The sequence below is a fragment of the Tuber melanosporum genome, assembly GCF_000151645.1.
Source record: "Tuber melanosporum whole genome shotgun sequence assembly, scaffold_290, strain Mel28".
Taxonomy (NCBI): Eukaryota; Fungi; Ascomycota; class Pezizomycetes; order Pezizales; family Tuberaceae; genus Tuber; species Tuber melanosporum.
This window is the reverse complement of record NW_003298964.1, coordinates 1-25384: the sequence shown is the minus strand read 5'-3', so window position 1 is coordinate 25384 and position 25384 is coordinate 1. Positions and strand designations below refer to the sequence as shown.

At 45.6% G+C, this 25384-nt stretch overlaps 3 protein-coding genes; all 3 read right to left on the bottom strand.

The window, feature by feature from the left end:
- Positions 1–5569: 5569 nt before the first annotated feature.
- On the bottom strand, positions 5570–5981 carry GSTUM_00001831001 (uncharacterized protein; the record flags this gene model as incomplete). Its single annotated transcript, XM_002838895.1, has 3 exons — positions 5570–5679; positions 5728–5789; positions 5839–5981. 3 exons carry the CDS (start codon positions 5979–5981, stop codon positions 5570–5572), a joined length of 315 nt encoding a protein of 104 aa, XP_002838941.1.
- A 12019-nt stretch (positions 5982–18000) lies between these two features.
- GSTUM_00001830001 (uncharacterized protein) lies at positions 18001–19410 on the bottom strand. XM_002838894.2 has 4 exons: positions 19135–19410; positions 18896–19059; positions 18611–18838; positions 18001–18555 (listed from the first exon to the last, which is right to left on the bottom strand). Exons 1-4 carry the CDS (start codon positions 19155–19157, stop codon positions 18311–18313), a joined length of 660 nt encoding a protein of 219 aa, XP_002838940.1. The 5' UTR covers positions 19158–19410; the 3' UTR covers positions 18001–18310.
- A 210-nt stretch (positions 19411–19620) lies between these two features.
- GSTUM_00001829001 (uncharacterized protein) lies at positions 19621–24956 on the bottom strand (the record flags this gene model as incomplete). XM_002838893.2 has 5 exons in its annotated part: positions 19621–20312; positions 20362–20553; positions 20610–21361; positions 21416–21470; positions 21585–24956. 5 exons carry the CDS (start codon positions 24954–24956, stop codon positions 20148–20150), a joined length of 4536 nt encoding a protein of 1511 aa, XP_002838939.1. The 3' UTR covers positions 19621–20147.
- Between the last annotated feature and the right edge of the window lie 428 nt (positions 24957–25384).

The following is a 25384-nucleotide window of genomic DNA, read 5'->3' as shown; positions in this document are numbered from 1 at the left end:
GCGCTATTGAGGGCTTCAAGTACTCTCTTCCCGTTCTGACGGTTACTCTGTATGAGTACTTTTGTGCGCTAGCTACAACCAACTTATGGTGGAATTCAGATTTGGAGTGGCGGGTTAATACAGCGTACGATACAATCCAATTACCGGTACTATACCTGAACAGTAACTTGGCACAAGCTCTCCAAGAACCACTAGCCAAATTAATGCTAGAGAGGGAAGAAATAAAGGCACTTCATAGCTCTCAGTGGAAATCAATTAAGGAAGGAGAGGGATTACACCGGCCGTGCTTGCACTTGATAAAAAGGAGTAGTGGATCCAGATACTCAGAGGTGTCCTTGAAAATCGGAAACCAAGTGTGGAAAGAAAGGGCTTAGAAGGATCGGGAGACAGAGTTGTGTGGAAAACTCCACCGTGTAACTCTACATAAGTAGACATCTCAAAAAAGGTGTGTTGAACTGAGTGGATATTTGTACCAAGAGGAGATGGGAGGCCAATAAAAAGAGAACTAAAGAGTGAAAGAGCAGATTGCGGGAAAGAGAAAGATTCTGTCACTGGTATCACTGGGACAGATTTATAATATTAAATTTGTTTCATTGAATTCCGCCTCCCATACCGGTGCAGTACCTGACTATTTCTTTTCAACACTACGGCTTCTTGGATGGCTAATCCCTGTGGGGGTTTTCTAATTTTTTGTTGCTTTCTGCTCACTAACCTTGAATAACAAGGGTATTCATCTTTCAGATTTTTATGGACACACCCGAGTACACACGCGAGGCCTGCAGAATTCAGAGTAATATTATAAATTCATTTGTTATACAAAGGAATTGAGAGAAGAGATAAAACCCCCGCCACCCGCCAGACTAACAAGCAGTGAACATATAAAAACAAGGCCAAAGAGCGGAGAGGAGATGAGTTTAAGTGAGCTCAGTTGTAACGATCCCTCTCTGTATAGTTAGTTCTTGGCGACGGGGAACGATACTTATCGGTTCTGTCTCCTTCTTTCTTTGTCTTACGATAGCTCTAGGCCTCTACCTACGTTACCGATAGTACAAGACCTTTGTCTTCTATCGGAAACGCCTATCGTAAGCTTTCTCTAACTCGTCCTCGTGACGAGCGCTTCTTGTCGTAATGATATTGTTGCAATAAAGATAAAGATCGTAAAGGTGTTTTATATTCGTTAAAGTAATAAGTAGGAAAAGTACTTAGAATTCAATCGAATTTATTTTAAACTCGTACCGCCAACACTGGCATATGACGAGCCCCCGCCGGCACAGGGATACCGCTAACCGGCATACCACTAATCCTAGGCTAACTAAGTCTACGGTCCCGTACCTGCCATCCCCGAGTCATGCCCGCACGGAAACTAATTACAAGACCATCAAACAACCCAGCGCCCTCCCCGGTCCAAGTCCGTAGCTCCTCTGGTATGAAGCCAACCAGCACCAAGCGTAGCCGAAGCCGAGCAAGAGACCGACCCAACCAGGTTCCTCGTCCAACAAAATTAAAACCACTACCACCCGGTCTAAATACCGTCCCGCAACACCTCCACCACAGTAGAAAACCAACAACAAACTAAAAAATATAAACTACAGGCGACACAATGGCAGAGAGGAGGTGACCAACATGTCCGCCTCTCGCATCCGCATGCTAGGCCGTTGACCCTATAAACCCTCTTTGCCAAGTGCCTCCGTGGAGCGTAATGGTGAGGAGGACCTGTACCCGCTGCCTGTCCCCCAAAACAAACTTATAAACAAAAGAAATACATAGAGGTGGTGACAGACCGAAAAGGTCAGTGGGGCCTATTTCCCACCCGTGGTGCCTTGCCCCTGCCAGCCATGCCCATAGCCAAACCAAAGAAACCAAACAAACTTCCACAACATCCAGCACGCAGAACCCAAACAAGTCCAACCAGGTGGTCGCAACCCACTATCCGCACAGGTGGCCATCAGTCCAGCGGTCCGCCGGGGAGCTTTACAGCACTCAGCAACTTCGCCCAGCAGCCCAAACTGGTCCGGAAACACTTAATTAGACATCGCCCAACCTGACGCATGCCCGACCGGTGCTCGCAGGTGCCTCTCCCCCCCCAATCAGCCCCCCCCAAGCCCCACACACCAGACGCCACAGAGCCCATCCAGCCCCCCCAGCCCCTCAGACAGATTAACCATCCGACGGCCATAGGACAGCTTATACCCAGTCCTGCCAGGCAGCCATTGATCTTGGCCACACAAACAGAGCCCCAACCCCCAGCACCATATCGCCGAGGGGAGCCCACCAGCCACAGCCGGGAGCCACAAAGGAGGCAGCACCAACACCCGAAGGCGCCGGCACCAGCCACACCATCCAACCCAGCCGAACCAAAATCCAACCGAGTCGGGAAAGAGTAAGCAGAGCCAGCCAAAGCCAGGCCCACAGGTCCGGCAACAGGCACGGACCGAATAACGGGCAAGAGGCATCCCCAACTGACGCGACATGAAGGGGAAGGGCGAACGAACAGAAGCAGACAAACGGAAGGTAGGCCCCACTTGCAATGGGTGAAGCCGCCAACCACAGACCACAACCGAACCACCCAGACGCACAGACAACGCAAATGCCTGGCAGCCAATCGTCCCACACCACCCCAGGTAGCAAAGAAAAACCACTCCAGGGGGTAAGGTTTTTCAGGGTCAAAGCCGTCCCCGCCGTAGCTAGGAGGTGACACCTGACTGAACCACCGTATATGCCGCAAGGACAAAGTTTCCAAGGGAACGGTGATAAACAACATCATAGGATTCCAACCGTAGAAACATAAAGTAACGAGGCAGGGAGGGGCCGGCGAGGCCCCCTCCCTTGAGGAAATGATGCGGCCGGTACGACGAGTTGATACTTGGAAAGGTCATCAGTCTAACCCAAGGGCGTTTTGTATCGCGTGAACTAAGGACTCCGTTAAAACCCAACAAAAGACATGAGCTGGCCCAAAGAACGACACGGGTGATCCCCTCAAACACAATGTTCAATCCCCCCAATCGAACGCGAAACCTGCGAGTAGACTATAGACAGGAAGCCGTAGACATTTTACCGAAAGGGGCTCGGAAGCGACCGTGATGAGTGCTCGAAGTGCTAGTATTGTGAGATAACCAGTCCAACGAAACGAGACGCAAACAAGTTATCCGCCACGCAACGCCTAACAGACCTCAACACCAAAGACCCCAGGAACTACTGAGCGAACTCAGATATCTCCCCCAGAATCCAAGGCATCAAGGCCCATCATGATGGCGAAAGAAACGCTTGGGGCGAAGCGACAGCAAGGACGAGGAAAAGTACTTAGAACAAAGCGTGAAGAACCTATCTTCCTCGGCCGCATCGGCCTCCTTATATAGTGTTCTTCCCGCCTTTAGTCATGTGACCTAAAGTGGTCACATGTGCGAAACTAAATCACAACAAACTAGTCATATGACCAAAGTGATCACATGCTCAAAACCCATGATCTCCTAGCGAGATTATGTGCGAAACTCATAAACCAATCATAATGCAATAAACAAGTCATATGACTCGACTGAGTCATATGCACGAAACCCATGACATCATAATGAGGTCATGTGCGAAACATAAATCATATGCGCAAGGCTTACCCGTAAGGCACACTCGTAAGACATACTCGTCAGGCGCATGTCCTATGACTCATACTTGAGCCATGTGCGAAAGCATCACAAATCCCACACATAAATAATCCTATAACCCGAATGGGTCATATGCGTGAAACAATAACATACCTGTGACTCATAACCATGTGTCACGTGAAAAACCCTTTCCTCGCTAAGCCACATTCGTGACATCAGTTGGCCATAGGGAGATATCCCTGTTCACAGATCTCTGCTCTAGCTAGATCCCGAAGTCGCACCAAAGATAACGGAAAAAGTATCTGGGGATTTTGGCCAATGGGAAATCTCCCCCCAAAAAGCTCTCCCACTTTGATATATAGATCATGAACATGCTCGGAGGGAGGCGGGAAGATTTCCTGCAAGGTGAGGGGGTTGATTAGCAGGATGTAAGATTGACAAAGATATGGTATGGAAGGGAAGAGCATGCGTATCGATCCAGAACTAGTAGGTCATTTACAACCCAGCAGACCGTTAGAATGGCCTTAATTTCACCAAACACATTAGGAGCAAATAGTTTAACGAACAGAACGACCTTCACAGTCCCAGCAGACCCTTCAAGCCACACTCGGCAGTCACATTCTAACTGGGCCTTCAACTCGCTCCACCCTGCTTCCATGACAATAGTTGGAAACTCCCTTGTTACTCCATTAATATGTGGGCTATAGCAAAGGTCCGGTGTCTTCATTGAGCCTACAAAGGTCCCAACAAACGTATCATTTGCTATTCAACTATTAGTATACTAGACCAGGTTGTTCCATATGGCTGAGCAAAGGGACATACTAATCATGGCATCAGTTATCGAGAGGGCTGCGCGAAGTGTAAGGAGGCCACAGCCGGCCCAACAGATGAACTCACTTCTCATCCAGCTCACTGCAGTTTCATGCAGGTGACTTGGTATGACAATACGGAGGTACCCATCTGGGGCAATAAAGTGAATTCTAGTAATAGTTAGTATGTTTCTTCTTGGTACTGGGCATATATAAGGCATAGGAAATAAAGTATCTAAACAGTTTAATCCCAGCTAACCCATAAAATAAACCCTGTTCAGTAAGAAAACATTATCCCTGAAACTTGTACTCACCTCAAGCCAAAGGCACTGAGATCTTTCTAATAGAGAAGGTTATAGAGAATTTCATCGGACAAGGTTGGATCAAGCTTTGAGAATGTAAGAAACTCGCAGGTGCGAGGTCTAAACGCCTTGTAGATTTTTTCGAGGATTTGTGCAGCCATGGTGAAGTGGGATTGCTCTTGCAGTTGAAGTGATGAAAAAAAAAAAAAACATTGACAGAGCTTGCATGTTTTATAGATCTCACTATAGGACACATAGACACGTCATTACCAGGTAGCCACTACTGCAGCTCTCCAATAACCCTAACTCCTACCGACGCGATGCATAGATACAGCCGATAAAGATAATAGCCACATTAATACTAATAACAGTAGGTACTCCTGCAAATGACACAAAAATGAGATCATATGACCATGTTTAGTCAACCTGTATCAGAGGAAAATAAAATAAAATAAAGTAATAAAATAAAATACAGTAAGATAAAAATTTAAGAAAGTATAATAAAACAAAAAATTTAGTGAGAGATCAATAATATAACTAACCAAACAGTCAATCTCTGAACCCTCACACCAATCTAGCAAGTCCCTGAACTCTCAGTGAGACTCCCGAAATCTCACAATTCCCAGAGCCAATATCTAACTAACCTCTTACAACCTCCGAACTTTCCACTGCTTTGTCTTGCAATCCCTCCCTTTCGCCTCTCAATATTCTTCCATTTGTTTACCATGTCCCTAGGCCTCAGTGCCCAAGAGCTGTTCAAAGGATTCCCCTCACAATCATTCTCCATTCTCTGTCTCCTCATTGTACTACTTCCCTCACCAGGTGCAATAAAACCACTTTTACAATCTGTGGCTTCTGCTGTCTACTGGAATTTGTAAAACAATGCCTCAGTGCAGATCTGGGTTGAAGAAAGCTCTATAGTTGTACAAAGCACATTGATGTATTTTGGAACTTTGTCCAACTGCTTCAGAGCTACTCTGAATTAGCATAATTCATCATAATAGCAAGCAGGTAACTTACTGTCTATGATAACGTCCCGATGCCTTTCAAGTATTGCCAAAGCAATGAACAAATGGAATTGGCTGCTGTAGAAATGTGTTCATATTGTTTCCCAAAGCCTATACCCAATACCCCACCTGAACTCCTGTTCGTACCAAACCAACAATACCCTGGAGAAGAGGAAAAAGTTGGTCGAGTCCATACTCTCTAGGTGTGCATAATCTTGGATCCATGAGCTGGGCAAGATAATCTAAGGTTACGGGTTGGGCCCTCATCCCAGTTTAGTCCCTTAAGAAATTCTACTCCATTCACTCCATGAAGCAAACAAATGGCCAGAAGGCTACTGCATCGCCCTACAATACTGCATAGATGGGCACAATAAGAAGAGCTCTAATACTCTACACATAACTGAGATCGGTACTGTACATATTATATGTCAAAAACATATCTTTCTTCTGCTCCAAGTGAACATTGGTACTACTTTCAGTAAACGGAGAATCAGAGTCCCAATGTGAAATATCCTTACCCACAAAGATTGGCACACCACAATTGGTATGATGAATATCCTTCTCTGTCTTTCGTACCACTAGTGTCCAATCAGTTTAGCTGTTCTGTAGTATTGTGGAATCGTTCCATGATATATACCAATACTGTTCTTCTGGTCTCCTGTACTCATCGTTTTTTCTCCTATTCAAATCATCCCACCACTTTCTCTTCTCTTACTGTTTATAAGGGCAATGCACTCATCCTTAGTACTATTCTATGGGTAAACATCCAATAGCTACAACTAAATTTCCTTCCTTAAAGCTTCAGGCTCTACAGTAACGTGTTCGTAAAGTGCTAATCACGTTATCGGTACAGGATACGATAGTTGGCAGGTGGCCTGCTCTTCCGGAGAGGAGGCGAGAGCTGAGAACTAAAGGAGGCTTCGAGGGTGTACTGGGAAACAAAGAAGTAACTGTTCAACCAAGTATATTGGAATACTGTCTGTCGAAGTCTGCCTTTTCTATCGTAGAAACAGGCGGTCTTTAAATACACAAATCTGTTCATGTCTAGCATGAACGAAACTAATCAAAGGTATCAATTAATACTCTTTGGTAAAACTTCTTAAGTATCAAAGCGATACTTAAAACAAAACATAAAACAAAACCAAGTATCAAACGATACTTAAAACAAACTAAGTATCAAAGCGATACTTAAAACAAAATATAAAACAAAACCAAGTATCAAACGATACTTAAAACAAACCAAGTATCAAAGCGATACTTAAAACAAAACATAAAACAAAACCAATAACCGAGTACCCGTACCGGTTACATTCCCCAAAACAAAACAACTGTTTAAACAAACAAAACCTAATAATCATCAAAAGCGGATTCCGAGAAACTCATGGCCTCAGTTTCTGCAAGAAATTCTTCGTCATAAGTATCACACCATGGGCAGGAAGAAACCTTAAGGAAACACTTAGACTCAAAGAAATGTAAATCACAGTAGTTACGAATACCAGATTCGCGTTGTACATCAACCTAAGCGTGATCGCAATCAGGACAGTAATCTATCCAGAGGATTTCGAAATAGTCTTCAAGTTGGATAGCATCGCGGTTCAACAACAGTCCAACAATCTGTTGTCGCAGCCTCACATTGAGCTCCACATAGTTTGACATCGTTATGGTATTCGGATGGTGATTGGTGACTAGATAAAGTTGTCGAGAGCATGCTCCATAGCTTGATTCTCCTCATCGCTGCTTTCAAATTCCGACTCAAAGTGTGGTGCCCAAAATCAATCTCTAGCTTCGAGTTCTGCGTGCCATCGCTCAGTTTCTGGCATTGTAGGTGTCCAGCATATGGTGATATAATTGATTGTTGGGGGAAGGGATTCGTTTGGCATGTTGTCTTTCCACCATCCGTTCACCATATCCATAGCGTGCTCTAGTCCTTCCAGTGGTTCCCAACTGTTTTCACTCGTCGGATATCCTTTCCATTTGACTAGGAACTGATCATTTCCATGCCGAAGGCGGCGGTCTCTGATTTCTTCAATTTCCCATTCATCTTTCTTATCGATGATGATAGGTGCAGGCCGAGAGTGGGTTCTTCCAAGAAACTTGGAGTCGTTATTTGGATGGAATCACTTGACAGGTGAGGCGTGAAAGACTGCAGTATTGCGGCGGTACATGCGTCCATCCATCTGGACAGTGTAGTTTTCTGTATGTTTGTCAAAGTATATGACTTTGAAGGATCCTCGCCAGCGGGTTTGCAGTTTCTTGCTGCGTTCGACATTGGTAATGAACATATTACCGTGTACTATGAGCATGTCTCCTGGTGGGATGGGGACATGTTGGCGACGTCGTTTCTGGGCAGTAGTGGTGCTTCAGAATCGGGCGGCCTTAACAGCTTGGAAGGCATCGTTCCGAATTGCTTGGTGGCAGTTTAGATGGTCATCAGAGGCAGGGACTGATGAGTTCTTAAATAGTGTTGTAGGTAGGAGGGGATATTGACGGCCAAAGACTGCCTTGTATGGTGACATTCCCAGGGTATCTGAAAATCCGGCATTGATATATGCAGCGAGCTCAACTAGGGCTAGTTCCCAGTTGGTTTGTCGTTCATTGATCATGTTCCTGATTCCGGTCTTAACTTCGCGGATTTTTCGTTCTGCTTGACCATTAGTCTCATGGTGTCCAGGGGCAGCCATAATGTGGTTTATTCCGAGAGAGGTCAAGGTTTGCTTCCAGAACCTGGCGGTAAAGCGGGGATCAGCATCACTGACAATAGATAAGGGGTACCCATGGGGGGTAAACAGGTATCATTGGAGGTTATTCCAGGTGTCTTTGGAGGAATCAGTAAGCTTCATTGGTATGAGCCATGTGTATCTAGAGAATCAGTCCACAGCTACCAAGATGGTGTCATATTCGGCGGATTTATTAAATGGTCCTGCGAAATCGATGGCATATGATTCGAATATTTCACATGGTAGTTGGAGGGTCTGTTCTTTTCCTTCAGGTAGTTGTGTTCGCTCCTTGTTTGCCTGGCAAAGTTCACATTGTTTGACGAAATTGCAGAAATCCTTGTGCATCTCAGGCCAGTAAACATATTCTGAAGCATATTGAAGGTTCCGGTCCGCACTGTGGTGTCCCTCGTTGCGAATCTCGGATATGACATATTCTCTGATAGTCATTCCATTGAACATATGGCCCTTTGGTATGTATAGGCAATGTTCACCATAACGGGTGCTGGTATATACCATTCCGTTTGATATGTTGTAGGGGGCGAGTTCTCCATGCCTGGAGCTATCCATGGCTTTGAAGTAAATCGGGTCATGGCGGTATCCTGCTATCATTTGGCTTCGGAAAGAGGAGGTTAATTCTTCTGTGGTTGATCTAACATCTCGTTCATCCTCGATTAGGGATCCTCTTGTTGGTTCGATAGGGGCTTCCTCTTCCTCAAAGGTTTCGTAGAGTTGACGCCGATGCTCGAGAATAGTAGGGGGTATGACCGAGACAATGGTTTCATTGTTGTATACTCGTAAGGGTCCACCATATAGTGGTCGTGAATCGATTATGGGAGGAAAGGATGGCGGAGCTGACTGTAGAGGGTGTAAATAGGATATTGCATCCACGTAAGTTGCTGCTTGTTTGAGTTCTTCAAGACCTTGGTATCGTGTTGGAGCAGGATTAAGGATATGAGGAGATTGGGTTGATTCATCTTCATCAATCATCTCTTCTTCTCCTTCTGTGGTGTCGAAGCTGGTGTCTTTGGAATCATCAGCAGGCATATAGTACGGTCGCTGGTATCTGTTTCCGAACTTAATCTCAGTCTGGTGAAAAGGGCAGATGTCGTGGTAACAGTGGGACCAGTGGAGTCTGCTTTGTTCAAGTTCGTGAGGAGGTGTGCTGCGGAGCGTGCAATTGTCTTTCCATTCTTTGTCAATATCTTTTCCACGTTCCGTTGCGGCAGCGCTATACATGGTGTAAGAGAAGGGATTGGAGGGAGCGGCAGAGCTGGCAGTAGCCATCGATGGTTCTTGTTCATAGGAGGTGTCGTTAGGGCTGTTCTCGCTTTGTCTTGTGTGGTCATGAACAAGAGGAGGGTCTGTGAGATCTTGATTCTCATATAGGCAGGAGAGAGCATCAGCTAAATAGTTCGTTCTTCCAGGGGTATAGATGATTTTTGCATCATATTTGCTGATTTCACCTATCCATCTTGTTCTTCTTCTTCCGGGTATCCTTTCTGTTTTAAGGTTAGTGAGAGGTTGGTGGTCGGTAACAATAGTGAAGGTATTGCCCATCAGGATGTGATTAAAAGCGGCGAGAGCATCAATCACAGCAAGGGCTTCCTTGTCTGTTGTTCCATAGTTCATCTGTGAGTTAGTGAACTTCCTGCTATGTAATGCCGCCGGTCTTGCCATTTCATGGGAGGCTCCTTGCCCAACCCATGCTCCAACTCCAACATCCGATGCATCAGTAATAAGCCATATCGGTTCTGGTTTACTATAGTCGATAGGTTGAATAACGTTGGCGTTTTTAATCAATTCCTTGATGTTGGTAAAGGCTTGGTCATGAGTGTGGGTCCAGACAAATTCTGCATTGCTGGTAAGGTCTGTAAGCGGCGCTGTCACAGTGGCGTGGTGTGGGAGGAACTGGAAAATATAGTTGACTAGTCCTAGGAATCGCATGAGTTCCTTTTGATTCCGGGGTGTCGACTATTCCATTAAACAGGCTATTTTTCCAGGAGCTGCGTGTATTCCTTCATCATCTATAACATGTCCTAGGATATCTAGTTTATCGGCAAACAAAATTGATTTGTTTCTGCTAGCGTAGAATTTAGCTTCCCTTAATTTGGTACAAACCAATCCTATATGATAGGCATGTTCTATTTCGGTATTCGAGAAGATGAGAATATCATCAATGTAGACCCAAACAAAATGGTAGAGGTATTTGCTTAGGAGGTTTTCCATAATTCGCATAAAGGTGGCGGGCGCATTCATATCACCTTGTAACATAACTCTGCTAATGAAACTTCCCAAGGGTGTTTTGAAACTGTTGTAGCGTTCGCTTTCTGGGTCTAACCTTGTTTGGAAGTAGGCATCACTTAGGTCAATCTTACTTCGGAATCTAGCCCGTCCAACTGCATTTAGAATCTGGGTTTGGTTTGGGATAGCGGCGCTGTCCATAACTGCGTTTTCGTTCCGTAGCTTAAGGTCAACCAAGGGGCGGATTCTTTTGCCATCTGCTTTGGGTTGAACAAACATAAGAGCAGCACCTAGGGCTTCTGCCTGGTAGATGACTCCTCTTCTTTGTTATTGGTTGATCCAATCACAAAGTGGGCTTTTGTATGCGTCAGGAATAGAGTAGGTGGGTTGATTTTTGAGATTAGAGGGGTCTCGGAGGCGGATGTGGTGGTTCACCTCTCTCATAGGCAGTAGTTCTTCGGGTATTTGATCAGGGAAAACATCAGAGTAATCATCCAATAGTCGTTGGACAGTTGCTTCACAGACTGCGGCTCGGTACTCTCCGCTTGTTGGCTTGCATGAGACTCTGACCTTCTGATTTGGGAAACCAATAGTTGATTCCCCACACCTGATTATAGCCTTGTGGCGGTTCAGGAATGGCATACCTATTAGGGCATCATATTTGGCTAAATTTCCAACCAGCATTTCCTGGAGGGGTAGGACTGCAGAACCAAGTCGAATGTTCGCACTACAGGTTTTATGGCTTGTGGATCGTGATCCTTTTACTGCCATGTTGACTGGTATGGGTTGGTTAAGGTCTCGAGTGGGGAGTCTATGGACAGAGACAACGGCATTACTGATCATATCTCTTCCGATTGCGCCAGTGTCGAATAGGACTCGAGCCTTTTTACTGTTGATCAGGATAGAACCTTCCAGAGCGGTGTGTGCTTTGAATGTAGCCGGGGGTCGAACACTGTTGCATTCCACATCGACATATCCGATATGGATTTCTTCATATTCACTGGATTGGGTATTATCGCTTTCAACATTGTTGGCCGATGCCTCATGCTTAATTGCCTTTCCTTTCCTTTTCTTCGTGGGACAGTTCTTTGCCATGTGTCCTGTTTTTCCACATTCAAAACATTCTCCCTTCTGCCCTCTTGATTCTTTGGAGTATTTTGTTTTCTTCTTGAAAACCCGTGGAGTATCGTCTTCAGAGTTGCCAGAGCCTTTGTGTCATGGCTGGCTGTTCCTATTAGAGGGTGTCTGTGTTTTGTAGGCCTTGGTCTCATGGAGAATGGCGTCCTTTCGTTCCGCTCTTGCAATTATTACTGCAATATCATCGCCGTCCTCCTCGTGTAGTTCTACTTCTCCCCTGATGGTAGGGTGCATGGTGTCGTAGAATCGTCACTTCAGGATGTAATTGGAGATACTGCCTTTCTCCATTCGGTCCTTATACATCATTAGGTCCGTAGCCACATCCGTGATTCGCTTGACATGCGTTCCGTTAACTTGCTGGGGCTGGTTGAATTTGTTGTATAGGAGGTCGTTAGTTATAGAGGATTGGAATCGTCCTTTCAGGTAATCGAGGACTGTAGTTCCTCTTAATCTTATGTTTCCGCCGTAATCCTTATAGCATTGATGGTATGCGTCAGTTGCCTTTCCTTTGCAGAATAATCCAATGATAAGTCCGGTTGTAAGGTCTTCCATATCTTTTCCTTGTAAGAGTAGGAAGTGTGAGAGTTCTGTTGCCCATCGGTCAAAGGCTTCAGGTTTGAGGTCTTTTCCTTCTCCTGTGAACTTCGCCGGGAGGTGGAGTTTAAACTTAGGGGGTTCAAATGCTGCGGGTACCTCCTCTTCTTCAGGCCTTGCCCGAGATGTCCCTCCTCCAGAAGGTCCTCCTCCTGTGCTAGCCATATCTGATTCGCTACTGGATTCAGGGTCGATTGGAGGTTCAAAGGAAGGCTTCTTTGCTGGAGTAGAAGGGAATTCTCCTGGAGGTTGTGTATCTTCCATGTTTGCAGGGTCGCCCGGCTCTTCAGCAGAGCGCCGGGGTTGTTTCTTTCTTGTAAGGTCTTGCCGTGGGATTTGCTTCCCACTCCTGGTGGTCAAAGACTCTATCTTGGGTTTGAGATGAAGCCAAATGTGCTGTGATTCTGCCGCTTCTCTCCGCTAGCGTTCTGAGGTGGATATTGATAGGTTGATCAGGCCTAAATCCGGGGACAGGTTCTTAACCACTTGTGGAGGTTAAAAAATTGTAACATGTTCGCAAAGTGCTAATCACGTTATCGGTACAGGATACGATAGTTGGCAGGTGGCCTGCTCTTCCGGAGAGGAGGCGAGAGCAGAGAACTAAAGGAGGCTTCGAGGGTGTACTGTGAAACAAAGAAGTAACCATTCAACCAAGTATATTGGAATACTGTCTGTCGAAGTCTGCCTTTTCTATCGTAGAAACAGGCGGTCTTTAAATACACAAATCTGTTCATGTCCAGCATGAACGAAACTAATCAAAGGTATCAATTGATACTCTTTGGTAAAACTTCCTAAGTATCAAAGCGATACTTAAAACAAAACATAAAACAAAACCAAGTATCAAACGATACTTAAAACAAACTAAGTATCAAAGCGATACTTAAAACAAAACATAAAACAAAACCAAGTATCAAACGATACTTAAAACAAACCAAGTATCAAAGCGATACTTAAAACAAAATATAAAACAAAACCAAGTATCAAACGATACTTAAAACAAACCAAGTATCAAAGCGATACTTAAAACAAAACATAAAACAAAACCAAGTATCAAACGATACTTAAAACAAACCAAGTATCAAAGCAATACTTAAAACAAAACATAAAACAAAACCAAGTATCAAACGATACTTAAAACAAACCAAGTATCAAAGCGATACTTAAAACAAAACATAAAACAAAACCAATAACCGAGTACCCGTACCGGTTACATCTACCACCATAGAATGTGCGCTCTTTTGCCTCGTTGGCTGTAATGGCTAATTTCCCAGTTTTCAGGTCAAACCACCCATTCCATTCTTTCAATGATACTGGCTTCCTTTTGTCTGAATCCAATTTTGTACTTCCAGACTCGAGGTCTAGAATCTCAAACTCCCTAACCACCAAATCCTCTAACTCCAATGCATCCCTATTAGTCTAGATGACCTGGTAGACACTTGGCTCGACCTCACACTTCTTAACCCTTGCGTAATACCTTAACTACCTGAGCACCTCTTCCTTACCCCAAAACTAGCATCCCCTCAATCTACGCTTAAGTGCGTTGTGAATGATGAAAGTCTGCGGGAGAAGATATGGATAGTCGTACAAGCAAAGTCCTGTTTTAATGGAAAATACTACAGGGGTAAATATGATCACAGCATATCAGATGATCTGATTGTGGCCTTTAATAAGATCAGATATTACTCCTCAGCGCTTTTTTTTTTTTTTATTAAATCATAGAATCTATTTGCTTAAAGGTGCAAACCTCTACTATAAGAGTACAGCCCAGCTAAAGAATGGATCCTAGATACAAGAGCACCTCTGCAATAACCACACCACACTCCCGATTTAGTTCTTAGACATGCTGGTCAAAAACCTCCTCCACAGGCCTAGGGGAAAACAAGTCAGCCCAAGTCCCTCTAGTATAGGACCAACTGTACATCCGCCCCCATGAAAGCTCCTTCTGCATAAAACAAAAAAAGCACAAAACAGGACCGGCAGGAGCCAACAAGAAAACCCACACCGTATTCTCTTGAGAAAGGAAACACAAAAGAACCCAACAAAGAAAACCACCTTGATAAACCACATTCCCCATTTTTCAACTGGTCCAGCCTTGACTAGCAGCTAGGAATATAGGGAAGAACCATGACGCATTCACTTCATGTGATGAAGGTAACCGAACTGGACGTGCTGGCCCCCAGTGGAGTGATCTTTTATCTCTAGTCGGACGGGGGGATGACCGAAGGCAGTGTAATACCAACTAGGCATTGCCGAGTAAGTATCACTCTACAACGCGACTGCTCGGTACATATATGATAATCATTACTGTACTTGGTATACAATACCTGTATAATTATATCATATCATACAAGTACTAAAAAGGATCGCTCTTCTCCAGGAGAAACACTCCCATCACATACAATCCAACCCACCCAATGCAACATGAAATACGAACGGCTTTAAGGTCAATAGGGAGGTTCTGCATTGGGGTACACCCGACAACAGGGTGGTGCAGGTGTGGAAATGGTGTATCAATTCTAGGAGGATTCTGTGTATTATGCAGTTCAATCGTGAGAATGACGAAATATAACATGTGACTTCAGTTTGTTTATCATGTATCTCCTGCTCATCTTCTCAACCCACTCTTATTCTAACATCAACGTTACTATCAATTTAAAACTCATTTTGGTTGTCTATTCTATTCTGATTTGTTTTTAAGACCTTAGTGTTTCTGTCAGCTTGTACGTACACTGGGTTTCAGAGAGTTCCTACCTGGAGGCTAGGAGGATTTGTGTCGCGACTCAGATCCGACTGGGTATAGTTGAATCCTTCCACTGGTTAGGAATTGAGTCAAAAGTTTTACTGACATTAAGGAGTTATAGAACATTCTCTTAAGCTGGTAGTACTATGATGAGCAAGATGAATGAGTCCCATGCTGATAGGAAATTGGACGAGATTCAGCAAAGTTCTCGGAAAAATGTATTGTATTAGGAACTTGTCTCTTATAATACATTTACTGAGAGTAACCATTACTAACAGTAAATTATGAGACTAGGAAACTATAAAAGTCTCAGAACAAGTACCACAATTTTCTGAGTCTGAGTTTGTTCCAGCAACTACCTACATACTTCCTCCATCGTCCATTCATCCTACGTTCCCCCCCACACTCTCCACCTATTCTGGATTTTCCATGCTCTTCACACCTTCCACAATTTCCATCACCTCTACAACTCCAACATCCTCCACACTTTCTACAACATCCACGTTCCCCATTCTATCCCAACACTTTATGCAAGAACTTTTAATCCAAGGAACTACCCAATCACTACCAGGTACCAATAAACCTCATACTATTCTGAAGGATGATGACTCTCAAGCCTGCTTGGTCCAACTTTGTTGTAACCATTTTCATCTGTATATAAAGAGTAAGGAAAAGTTTTATGACTTTTTGAGAGTCAAATATAGAGAGTTGTATGGCATTGATGTTAATGTCAAAGGCTTTATTCAAAGAAGGGAGGCAATGAGACGATCTCAATTTCAGGATGAGAGGGGGAAAAGTGGTGTTGCACATGCTGATACCGACTATAATCAAGCATTGGACAAGTAGATTGAGCTTTATGATGACCATGAACAGTTGATCAAGGAGCAAAAGGCAGAAAAAGAATCAAAAGTAGAAGCTAAAAAAAGAGAAGCGATTCAGACAAGAGAAGATATGATATACGGCTTTGCCAAAAAGGGGAAGCAAAGATCTGATGAGTTGGAGGGGCTAGTAGGATTAGAGGATCACCGTAGGGGGACCGCTACCAGAGAGGATATTGACCCTGCCTCCGGTAAGTATAAAAGTCTTTCCATAAACTACTGTTATTGTTATAAAACCACTAATTTAATATTAATAGATAGTGATATTACTATAATAAAACCCTTTACCTCGAAGTAACAAATAACAAGTCAGATACTCAGCTCAATGAAGGAAGATGACCAAGAAACTTTACGTTCACTAAGGGATATGCAAGCAGAGCAGATAGACCGCTGGGAGTATATAATCGGGAATGTAGTTGGAGTAAGTTCAGAATCGGAACAGTCAAATGAGTCGTCACAGCCAATAAAAAGACTGGAAGAGAGAATTCAACAGATTGAGGAGCAGTCAGGAGAAGTTAAGGAAAAACTTGATCAGGTTCTTTCTTTAATGGCATCAAAGTTTAGTAGTTAGAATATAATACTTATTCTTTTGATAATTTAGTACAAAGATACTCTTTAATACTAGGAGGAGAACAGCCAACAGAATCTACGGTATTTGAACTATAATAACATGTATGACAATTTGTCAACAAAACTCTTGTGAAATACCATGTTGCAATTGGTGAAAGTCCTACTTTTAAACCATACTTAAAACCCAAAAATGTAAAATATTGTAAAATCTTTCCGAAGCTCCACTCAACAGACATTCTTTGCTTTGCCATATAGGCATTAAAAACTGCTTTTTCCAGACTTAAAACACTGCCAGCTGGTACTGAAAATGCACCAATAACCCCAGTTTCAACTGAGTATGCAGCATCACCATAAACATAAAGCTGTTCCCCAAATACATTCCTTCCATACTGACCCAGTACTTTTCCAATTCCTGAATTAACCCATATTGCCCAATCACCTAACTGTCCTTCCCATGGCCCAGATAGGCTTACAATTAACCCATCTGGAGTGGTAATTGCCTGAAACTGTATCGTATATTGTTTTTTGTAGCCACTGTAAAATAGTGCTTAATTAGCAGTTTCTGATTCAGGTCAGCAAATTGGCCATTGGGTTCCATCAATAAACCCCCAAATCAGGCCAGTTGGTTCTTCTTTATTTGCAATTGCAGTGCAATATTTTTCTAACCATTGAGGCGATAGCAACTCTGAATCCCAGTGAAGCTTTCCGGCAAAATATTGGTATAGGTGAGAACATACATCGTTAAATATGGTGGAAAGCCACCCGCGCTCGTAACCAAAAATGCTAATGCTTTGCTTCAGGTGACTCGGATAAGACAATCTGTAGGGAGTAACAGCGAGGGCAATAACGGGGTTAGCACGATAGCGGTAACAGAAGGTATCTGGTATTCGTAACAGGTTTGCAAGCTCTATAATTTGAGCTCCATTGAACCTTAAAAACTCAATACACCAATCATCAGTTTGGTCTTCAATACTCCAATCAAACTACTGATATGGTATTTTTCTTTTTTGTGAATAGTTTTTAAGGACTCTTGTAGGACCAGAAAGTAAGACTTGAACAGTTTTAGACTTTCGTCTTTGGTGGAGGATGACTGAATTTAAGATTTTTCTTGTATTAAGATCTGCTGCCACAGCAGCAAGGCGGATAGTTGTAACTTGTAGGATGTTCAAGTTCATCGTAGGATATTTATCATGGATGATGTTTGTCTCTACACACTTACCTGTTGTTGTATAAGCTATGCCTTTATTACTGTATCCTGACTAAGAAAACCTCTGTTTACTATGTAAACACATCTGCATCACCTCTGCATGTACATGGTGCAAAAATTAGTGTGTATTATAAAAAAAAACCATCACCAGCCACTTTTGCCACCCCATTGCTGTGGAAACGTGGTGCGCACCTTGGTGCAGAACCTCCCTAATGACGGGAGAAACTAGCCTTATCCATTCCGGCCAGGGAGAGAACTACTACTGCTACCCTAAAATAGCCTCAAGAATATCCTACACAAAAAAACTCCCTCGCAGTTAGAAATAAGTTAATAATCATGCCTATCTGAGTCTAACAACACCCCTTCGAAAAAACACATCCGTATGCCGACCGTACACCATGCCACATTGCATAAAGGGTATCACCCAAGCGCCCATCAAGAAACAGACCAAACAAAGGAAAAATGAAAATCCCACCCGAGGCCACGAGATGTTCGTTTCTCGTGGTGGGAGGCTAAGTATCTGTCTTGAGGATAGTCTCGACCATGTCCGACAAAGGCCCGTAAAAGTCCTTCCCACTCTCCAAGTCAAACTCCTTGATAAAGAGAACATAATGCTTGAAACTGGTGTTCATATGCGGGTCCAATCCAAGCGCTACGATAACTGGATAGTGGTGGCAGTAGATATGTGCGTATACCCTGAACAGTCTTTTGACAAGTTGTCTGACTGTAGCCTGGAAGTTCTTCGGAAAGTGAACGCCTGCGAAAATCCCTCCTATTAGCTACCGCATTATAGCTTCTTAGGGACTGCCAACCTATCCTCGAAGGAAAAATCTGCTCATTATTGATATTGTTCTGCACCCAAGCCATCAAGTGCTCGATATACTCCGGAGCCGGCATCTTTGTCGGACGCTTATACTTGTTCTGATCCTGCCAGAGGTACTCGAACTCATCGGTAGCTTTCATCTCCGGACATGTCACGGGCGAGCAAAACTCCGTAATAGAACCATAGAGTAAATTGATCTGATTGTAAAAATCGACCACTGCCAATCCTCCATTAGCTCTCAATGCCCCCACCCATCTGAAGAAGGGCTAGTAACCATTAACTGCCAACCACTCATCCAAGTCCTCACCCTCCGGCAGCTTGACCACCTTCCTCAAACTCCCGCTGCCAAGCGTCTGCTCTGCATACTGCCGGAGTTGGTACGACGAGGAGCCACGAGAGGATGACTTGGGCTTAAACGGGGCGCGCGTCTTCTGGTTTCTGAAGGGGAGAGTCAGCGGGGAGTAGTAGACAGGCGGGGGTAGAAGGGGGGATATGGGGCGGTGGAGGAGCGACATTGAGTTCATGAAGGAGGTCATAGCTCTCTTTTCCCCTCTCTCCCTAGAAAGAGCCGCGGGCAGGTAGGTGGTTGGAGGGTTTATTATTTGTTTTGATGCTGGGGCAGTTAGCGAATTACGCTGGTGGAGGGGGAATGGTCAGATGGACTGAGACGGTCTGGAATGATGGAGGAATGGGAGAAAGCTAAGCGATGCTCGATTCGGGGTTGTGGTGGTGGTGGTGGCAGCGGGGAGTGATGGGTGGAGAGGGTTGCGGTGATGGTATGCTTGTGTGTGTGGGGGGGTAAATTTAAGGGACGAACGGGAGTAGCTGATAACTTATGGGTTTGTTTTGTTTATACATTTCCCCACAGATTGCTGCGAGTATCATAAAACATGCAGGTATCATAGCAACTACAAGTACCAGTCGGGTGGAGCGCTCAGCTACGACTTCACCCGACCTCGCTCCGTCAATTGCGATGTCATGGGGAAAAAGTAAGGGAAATAAGGGAAATAAAGAAATATATAAGCCCTGCTCTACCTAAAGTGTATGCTCGGGCTGCTCTAAGAGAACTGATTTGCGCACAATTAAGAGACCGTTATTGCTGCATTCATTCATAGCCTTTACTATACAAGTACAGCCGACGTGACTAACGCAAGAGAGTCGTGAACGAGGAAAGTAGCAAGTATACAAACAATCAGGACCAAGCGAAAGGAGATAAAAGGTGTAACGAAAATAGAAAGCGAAAATTCACCGAAACATGTGCTTTGCGTAGTATCCCCCAATCCAGTATCTAACCTAATAATGGTACTTTTACACCCCCATGGAATCCCCTCCAACCAACCAACCATTCGTGACCCAATTCAACAAGCGAAAAGAGGAAACACATGGTCTCGTGGAAAACGAAAAGAAAGTGAAAACAAGACTATGCGTTGTCCAACGCCCCGTGCCACCAGAGTAATGGAAGAAAAAAAAAGAAAGTTGTGTTAGGAAATTGGAAAAGGGGAATTATCAAGCGCAGCAGACTTCATCTAAGCAGCCATGGAAGACAGCTCCCTAGCTCGACGAGCGATCGGTGGAATTTTGCGAAGGATGGGATCGGCCATATTATTCTCAGCAGTGCTCATATACAACTGCTCCAGTCGTTGGACAACAACCGCCATGATTCTGTGACAAATCTCGTGGATTTCGGGGTCCTGTAGAACATCAGCTTGAGCCTCAATATATGAACGAGGTGATTGTTACCATAGGATCTAGAACTGCAAGAACACCTTCAAGCCAGCTCAGTCGCTCATAAACCTTGTTCTCAAACTTGATGCTGACAGCGGCAGAGACCGACAAGAGAACAAGCTGGCTAAGGTTTGGAAGGAAATCGTATCTGTATCGGACGACCACTTCATCGAACAATTCCGCTTGACGCTCTTTCGATTGAAGCCACTACCAAAACAATAATTAGTCGGGCATCTTGGGTATGAAATTTAGATTGATCTCACCTTGATAGTGCCCTCCTCGTATCTTCCATTCCTCAAGAATCTCTCAGTCTCTTCCGCCTCCAGCTGGTCCGGAGTGGGGGGCGGAGGGGGAGTAGGGGCCCTAGGCGCCGGTTCTGGTTCTCCAGTCTGCTCATAAGCCTGAACGTACTCTGCTTGGGCCCTTTGCACCTGGTCCTGGAACTCTGCCTGTGACTTAGCCATGGCCTGGACAACATCGACGAGGCTCTTGACAGTATTGGTGAGCTGATCAATCCTCTGGGTATCCTGAACATGTACGCGCTCCAAAGCTTGAATCGTCTCATTATGTTTCCTGTCGAAATCGGCAACAAGCTTACTGGTGGTTTCGTCCGAGAGCTGCTTGAAAGCGGGGAGGAGAGAGCGGCAGATGGTTTTGGAAATTTCCTGCTCCATAGAGTAAGCCAACGGCCTAGAAATGGCTTCGCCAATCCTGGCCATAAACTCAGGCTGGCCGAATATCTTCTTCACGGCCTCTGGAACAATGGCATGAAGCTCAGCAGGAAGAGTAGCCGCTAAAGACCTCGAAACGCTTTCCCCAAGCTTCCTCTCAACAGCCGCACTGGTAACACTCGAGATGGCAGGCAGGACAGACTGCTGGATGTTGGTCATGACGATGCGCCCAATGACCTGTTCAACGTTATCCGTAAGAGTGCTGGACAGAAGTCTAAGGATAGCATCTTGCTTAGCATCACCAGCAGCTTGTTGAATCCTCTTATCTTCATCAATGCGGCGATCTAAATAACTGTAAGCGTGGGTTCGGCCAATGCTCGCAAATGAAAACAACTTACACAAATCTGTGATCTCCTTGTTTAACGTCTTGGCAAGCTCAGAGGACACGGACTTCTCAAATTTCTTGATCTCACGGTCCAAGAGTGCGGGCGAAAGACCAGCGATAGTCTCATGATCTCCGCCCTGAACTGTCGCTAAAGTTCCCCTAGGCTTGATAGGGGCCAAAACGGTCTTATCCGATTTCTCGTCGGACGGACCCGACGGGCCTGACTGCTGTGTGTTACCCTTGTCCTTTCTCTTGCGCTTGGTGTTGCCATTATGAACCGCCGGCTTTTCCTCACCCTGATCGGGGGCTCTGGCACCAGGACTAACGCTTCTCGACTTTGCGGGGCCCTTGGGCGCGTTCTCAGGAGGAGCCGACTTCAGTCCTTGGGTTGCCCCAAACTGAAGGTCAGCCACTTTGTCGGCCATCTCGGCAGATTCAACTTCTTCAGGCGAATTGACTTTCTCGGGTACCTTTGGCTTCTCAACCTTTTCAATACCCTTCTCACACTTGGAGCTCTTCTCGCTCCTGTTGCTATTATCGCTATCCCTGTCCTTCTCTGGGGGAGGTGGTGGCGACATCGCTGAAAGTGTACATATACCTTCTTTAACAGCATCGACTGGGTTCTGGGCGCTATTTTTACCATCCCAACCCAAGTCCTCTTTGAAAACATTCAAGGCGGTCATCCCTTTGCTATGCGCCACGTAGAGCTCAAACAATGGTGGAAGACTTCCCTGGGCGTCACCATCAAGGATATCCAAGCTCATCAATTGACCCTTAGAAGCAAACGAGTACTCTCTGAGACCGCTGAGGATAGCAGTTGCATCTGGCTTAGGAATACTGCTATCCTTAACAGCAAGTCCCCGTATGTATTGCGCCTGGGACATGGGCGGAAGGTTGTACTTGGGTGCTGAGAGATGGATAAAGTAGATTGAATTCCTGGTAGGGTTTCCGACAACGATAATGCCAGTAGTCGGGTGATAGGCAACCGAACACAATGCGTCAGTATCGCTCTCTTGTGGAAAGTTAATCTCCTGAACCGGTCTCCCGAGCGCAAGATCCCACAACTGGAGCGTATGATTTTGCTTCATCCCAACAATGACGTATCTTAACGCCAAACACTTGTGATATGGACGGAACTTATCCAGAAACATGACGGAAGTAGCCCTATAAGGCTCTCCCGCTGCCACTGCCGAGAGCATGAGAATGGGATTTGTAAGGACAATAGGAGGTTGTGGAGCAGGTGCCGGCTGTAAAGAGTTGTAGGCATCATTACTGGAAAAGTCGATGAGTTCCTGAACATCCCAAAGCTTAAGCTTCCCAGCCTTGTCAATGGAAATGATTACAGAGTCGTCATCCGAAAAGGCAAAATCTTTCGAGGCTTTGCCGGTGTCAATGGTGCGCGAATGCTCGGCAAGGTATTTTTTGGAGGCGACTTCATTATTCTTCCGCCCCTGAGCATATGCCTTAGCGGTAGGAGCATGGATGATGCTGATGGTTTTTCCCCTCCCGATCGCAAAAACTTCCGCCTGTCTGCACGTTTTCCTAGCCCGTGACTTCAAGACACCGTTGCTTTGACCTTGTTCCTCGCTCGGAGGGAAAACAAACATGTTATTCCAGTCTGGTCCATCAAAGTCCCCGAGCTCAGCCCAGACGACGGCGCCGGAGATTCCAGTTCCAAGAACCCTGTCCCCATTGCCGATGGTCACGTTGAAAGTCCTGTCGGTGCTGTCCTTCATCAAAACTTTATCCTTCCCATCAAACTGTCTGAGCACTCTGATTCCACCGCGACCATGGCTCTTACTAATAGCATACACAATAAACTGATGCGAAGCGGCGATAAGATTGCGATCGAGTTGATCAAAGAGCCTGGGCATCCGAGCAATATCCGAAATCTTCGAGATTGGAAACTTAGGGCGTGGTGCGGTTGAGGGATTGATGGTGATTGACGAAAACGGCTTCATAGGGAAATTGTAAACGAGAACGGGCGAACCGTGGGCCTCTGATGCAGATTGATAATTATCATCCTCCTCTTTTTCGTGATGTCCACGAGCAGGAGGAATGTTCTCATAATCCTCATCACCAAAAGTCTCCTGAGTAGACGTGCCATTGGCAGCGGGGGGGGTCTCATTCTCCTGCTGTCCAATAGGCGATTCGGTCATTTCCCGCTGCTCACTCGCATTAACTGCATTCTCAACTACCGCAGAATTCAAGTTATCCTTCATCTCTTCCTCGTTCTTCAAAGCCTGGTCCAAAGTAGAAGCGTTTTTGGCCGCTTCGGCTTCAATTGTAGCCGACACAGGAGAGTTCTCCGACTGGGCAAAGGAGGATGTAGAAGAATATGGCAAAGGAACATTCTCAGCTTTCACCTCTCTGGTACCTAGGCCACTCTTACCGTTATTCGCGGGGAGAGGGGTGGTAGAGCTTCTAGGCGTTCTATTACGTGGGCTGGTCGCATGCAATTGCTCAAAGGGATTCACATGAGTGAACAAACCTTTGCTCGGCGTAGGACTGGAAAACGGCATCGATACACCGTGAGAGGGCGGTGGTGATTTAGATGGCGCAGCTGGGGGAACAGACATAGGGCGAGGCTCTGGAGGAATGGGTGACTGTTTCGGGCTGCCAAAGTCGCCGGGCCCCTGGCTCATGTGACGTTCGGGCATGGGAGGATTGCTGCGAGGAGCCGTAGCAGGTCCAGTGCTTGGCAAATCGTCCTGGGAGGGTTTAGGTCGCCCGAGCAACTGAAGCACGAGATTCTGGGGGTTCACGGCAGACAAACGATCCGAAGGCCCCTTAGAAACCGTTGGCTCCGTCGGCATCTCCGGTGCGATATTCTCCTGTCGCAAACCCGAACCACCGGGCGGTTCAGACGGACGACCGAGTAAAGATGCTACCAGGTCCGACGCCGAGACACCTCCGCTATGCGATGGTTGGGACTGTTGCAGCTGTGTATGTGAAGAGATAGGAGGGGGGGATGATACAGATGGGCGTGGGGACGGCGTGGCTACTGGCTGTGAAATTTCAGAAGTTGGAGCAACGGGGACGGCCTGGGAAAACTTCAGCAGTTGCAACAGGCTTGCAGTTCTACTTGCATTCGCACCATCCACGGAAGGCGACATCGGATTCGCGTAAGGAGGTGGGGTATTTTGAGAAAACATCTGAGGCCCCGACGGATTCCTACTATTATTATTCACTACCTCCGCAACAGCAGGTTGTGATGTTGGCAGTTGCTGCGACTGCTGTTGTGACGGCGGCTGTTGGGGCGGCAAAGTTTCTGGGTGGTACGGGGGAAAACCAGGCTGCGATTGATGCAAGCCCGGACTGCTCAACGGCTCAGAAAGGTTGTTACGGGAAAAGTGCTGAGAAGGAGGAGGAGGAGGAAGAATATTTCCTAAATGAAAGGGAGGAGCAGGAAATATCCCAGAGCGAGCAGCTTGTGGACTATGCTGTTGCTGAGGGGGTTGAGATTGGTGAGCGGATTGCTGATTCTGTTGATGTTGATGCTGTTGCTGCTGCCCTGATGGACCAGCAAGTGGATCACCATGCGGAGGGCTCATGACAGCCTGACGACGGAGGCGGCCAAGGAGATCCTCAACATCCCCGCCGGTAGCCATGACTATGATGTCTAACCTAACCGATGTGCGTTTTTTTTTCTTTCTTTTTTTTTTTCTTTCTTTCTCGTTTGCAACAACAAACGGAGATGAAACAAACAAACGTCAAGCGCTTAGAGTAATTCTAGAAGCGTGGGTATACGAATGGAATGAAAGAAAAGAAAATTGGTTATGATAGAAAGAGAGGAAGGGAGGGGAGGGAAAAAGCAAGAGAGGAGCAGATGGATGTGGAGGTTAAGGTATGAGGGCGTGAGGAGAGTGTGTATGATACGAGTAGGTACGGCACTTCTGGCCAACCTCTGTATGACACACGAAAGGTAGGGTAAGGGTGGATGGCTGGTCCACAGCATGTGATAACCGTACGTAGGTAATTC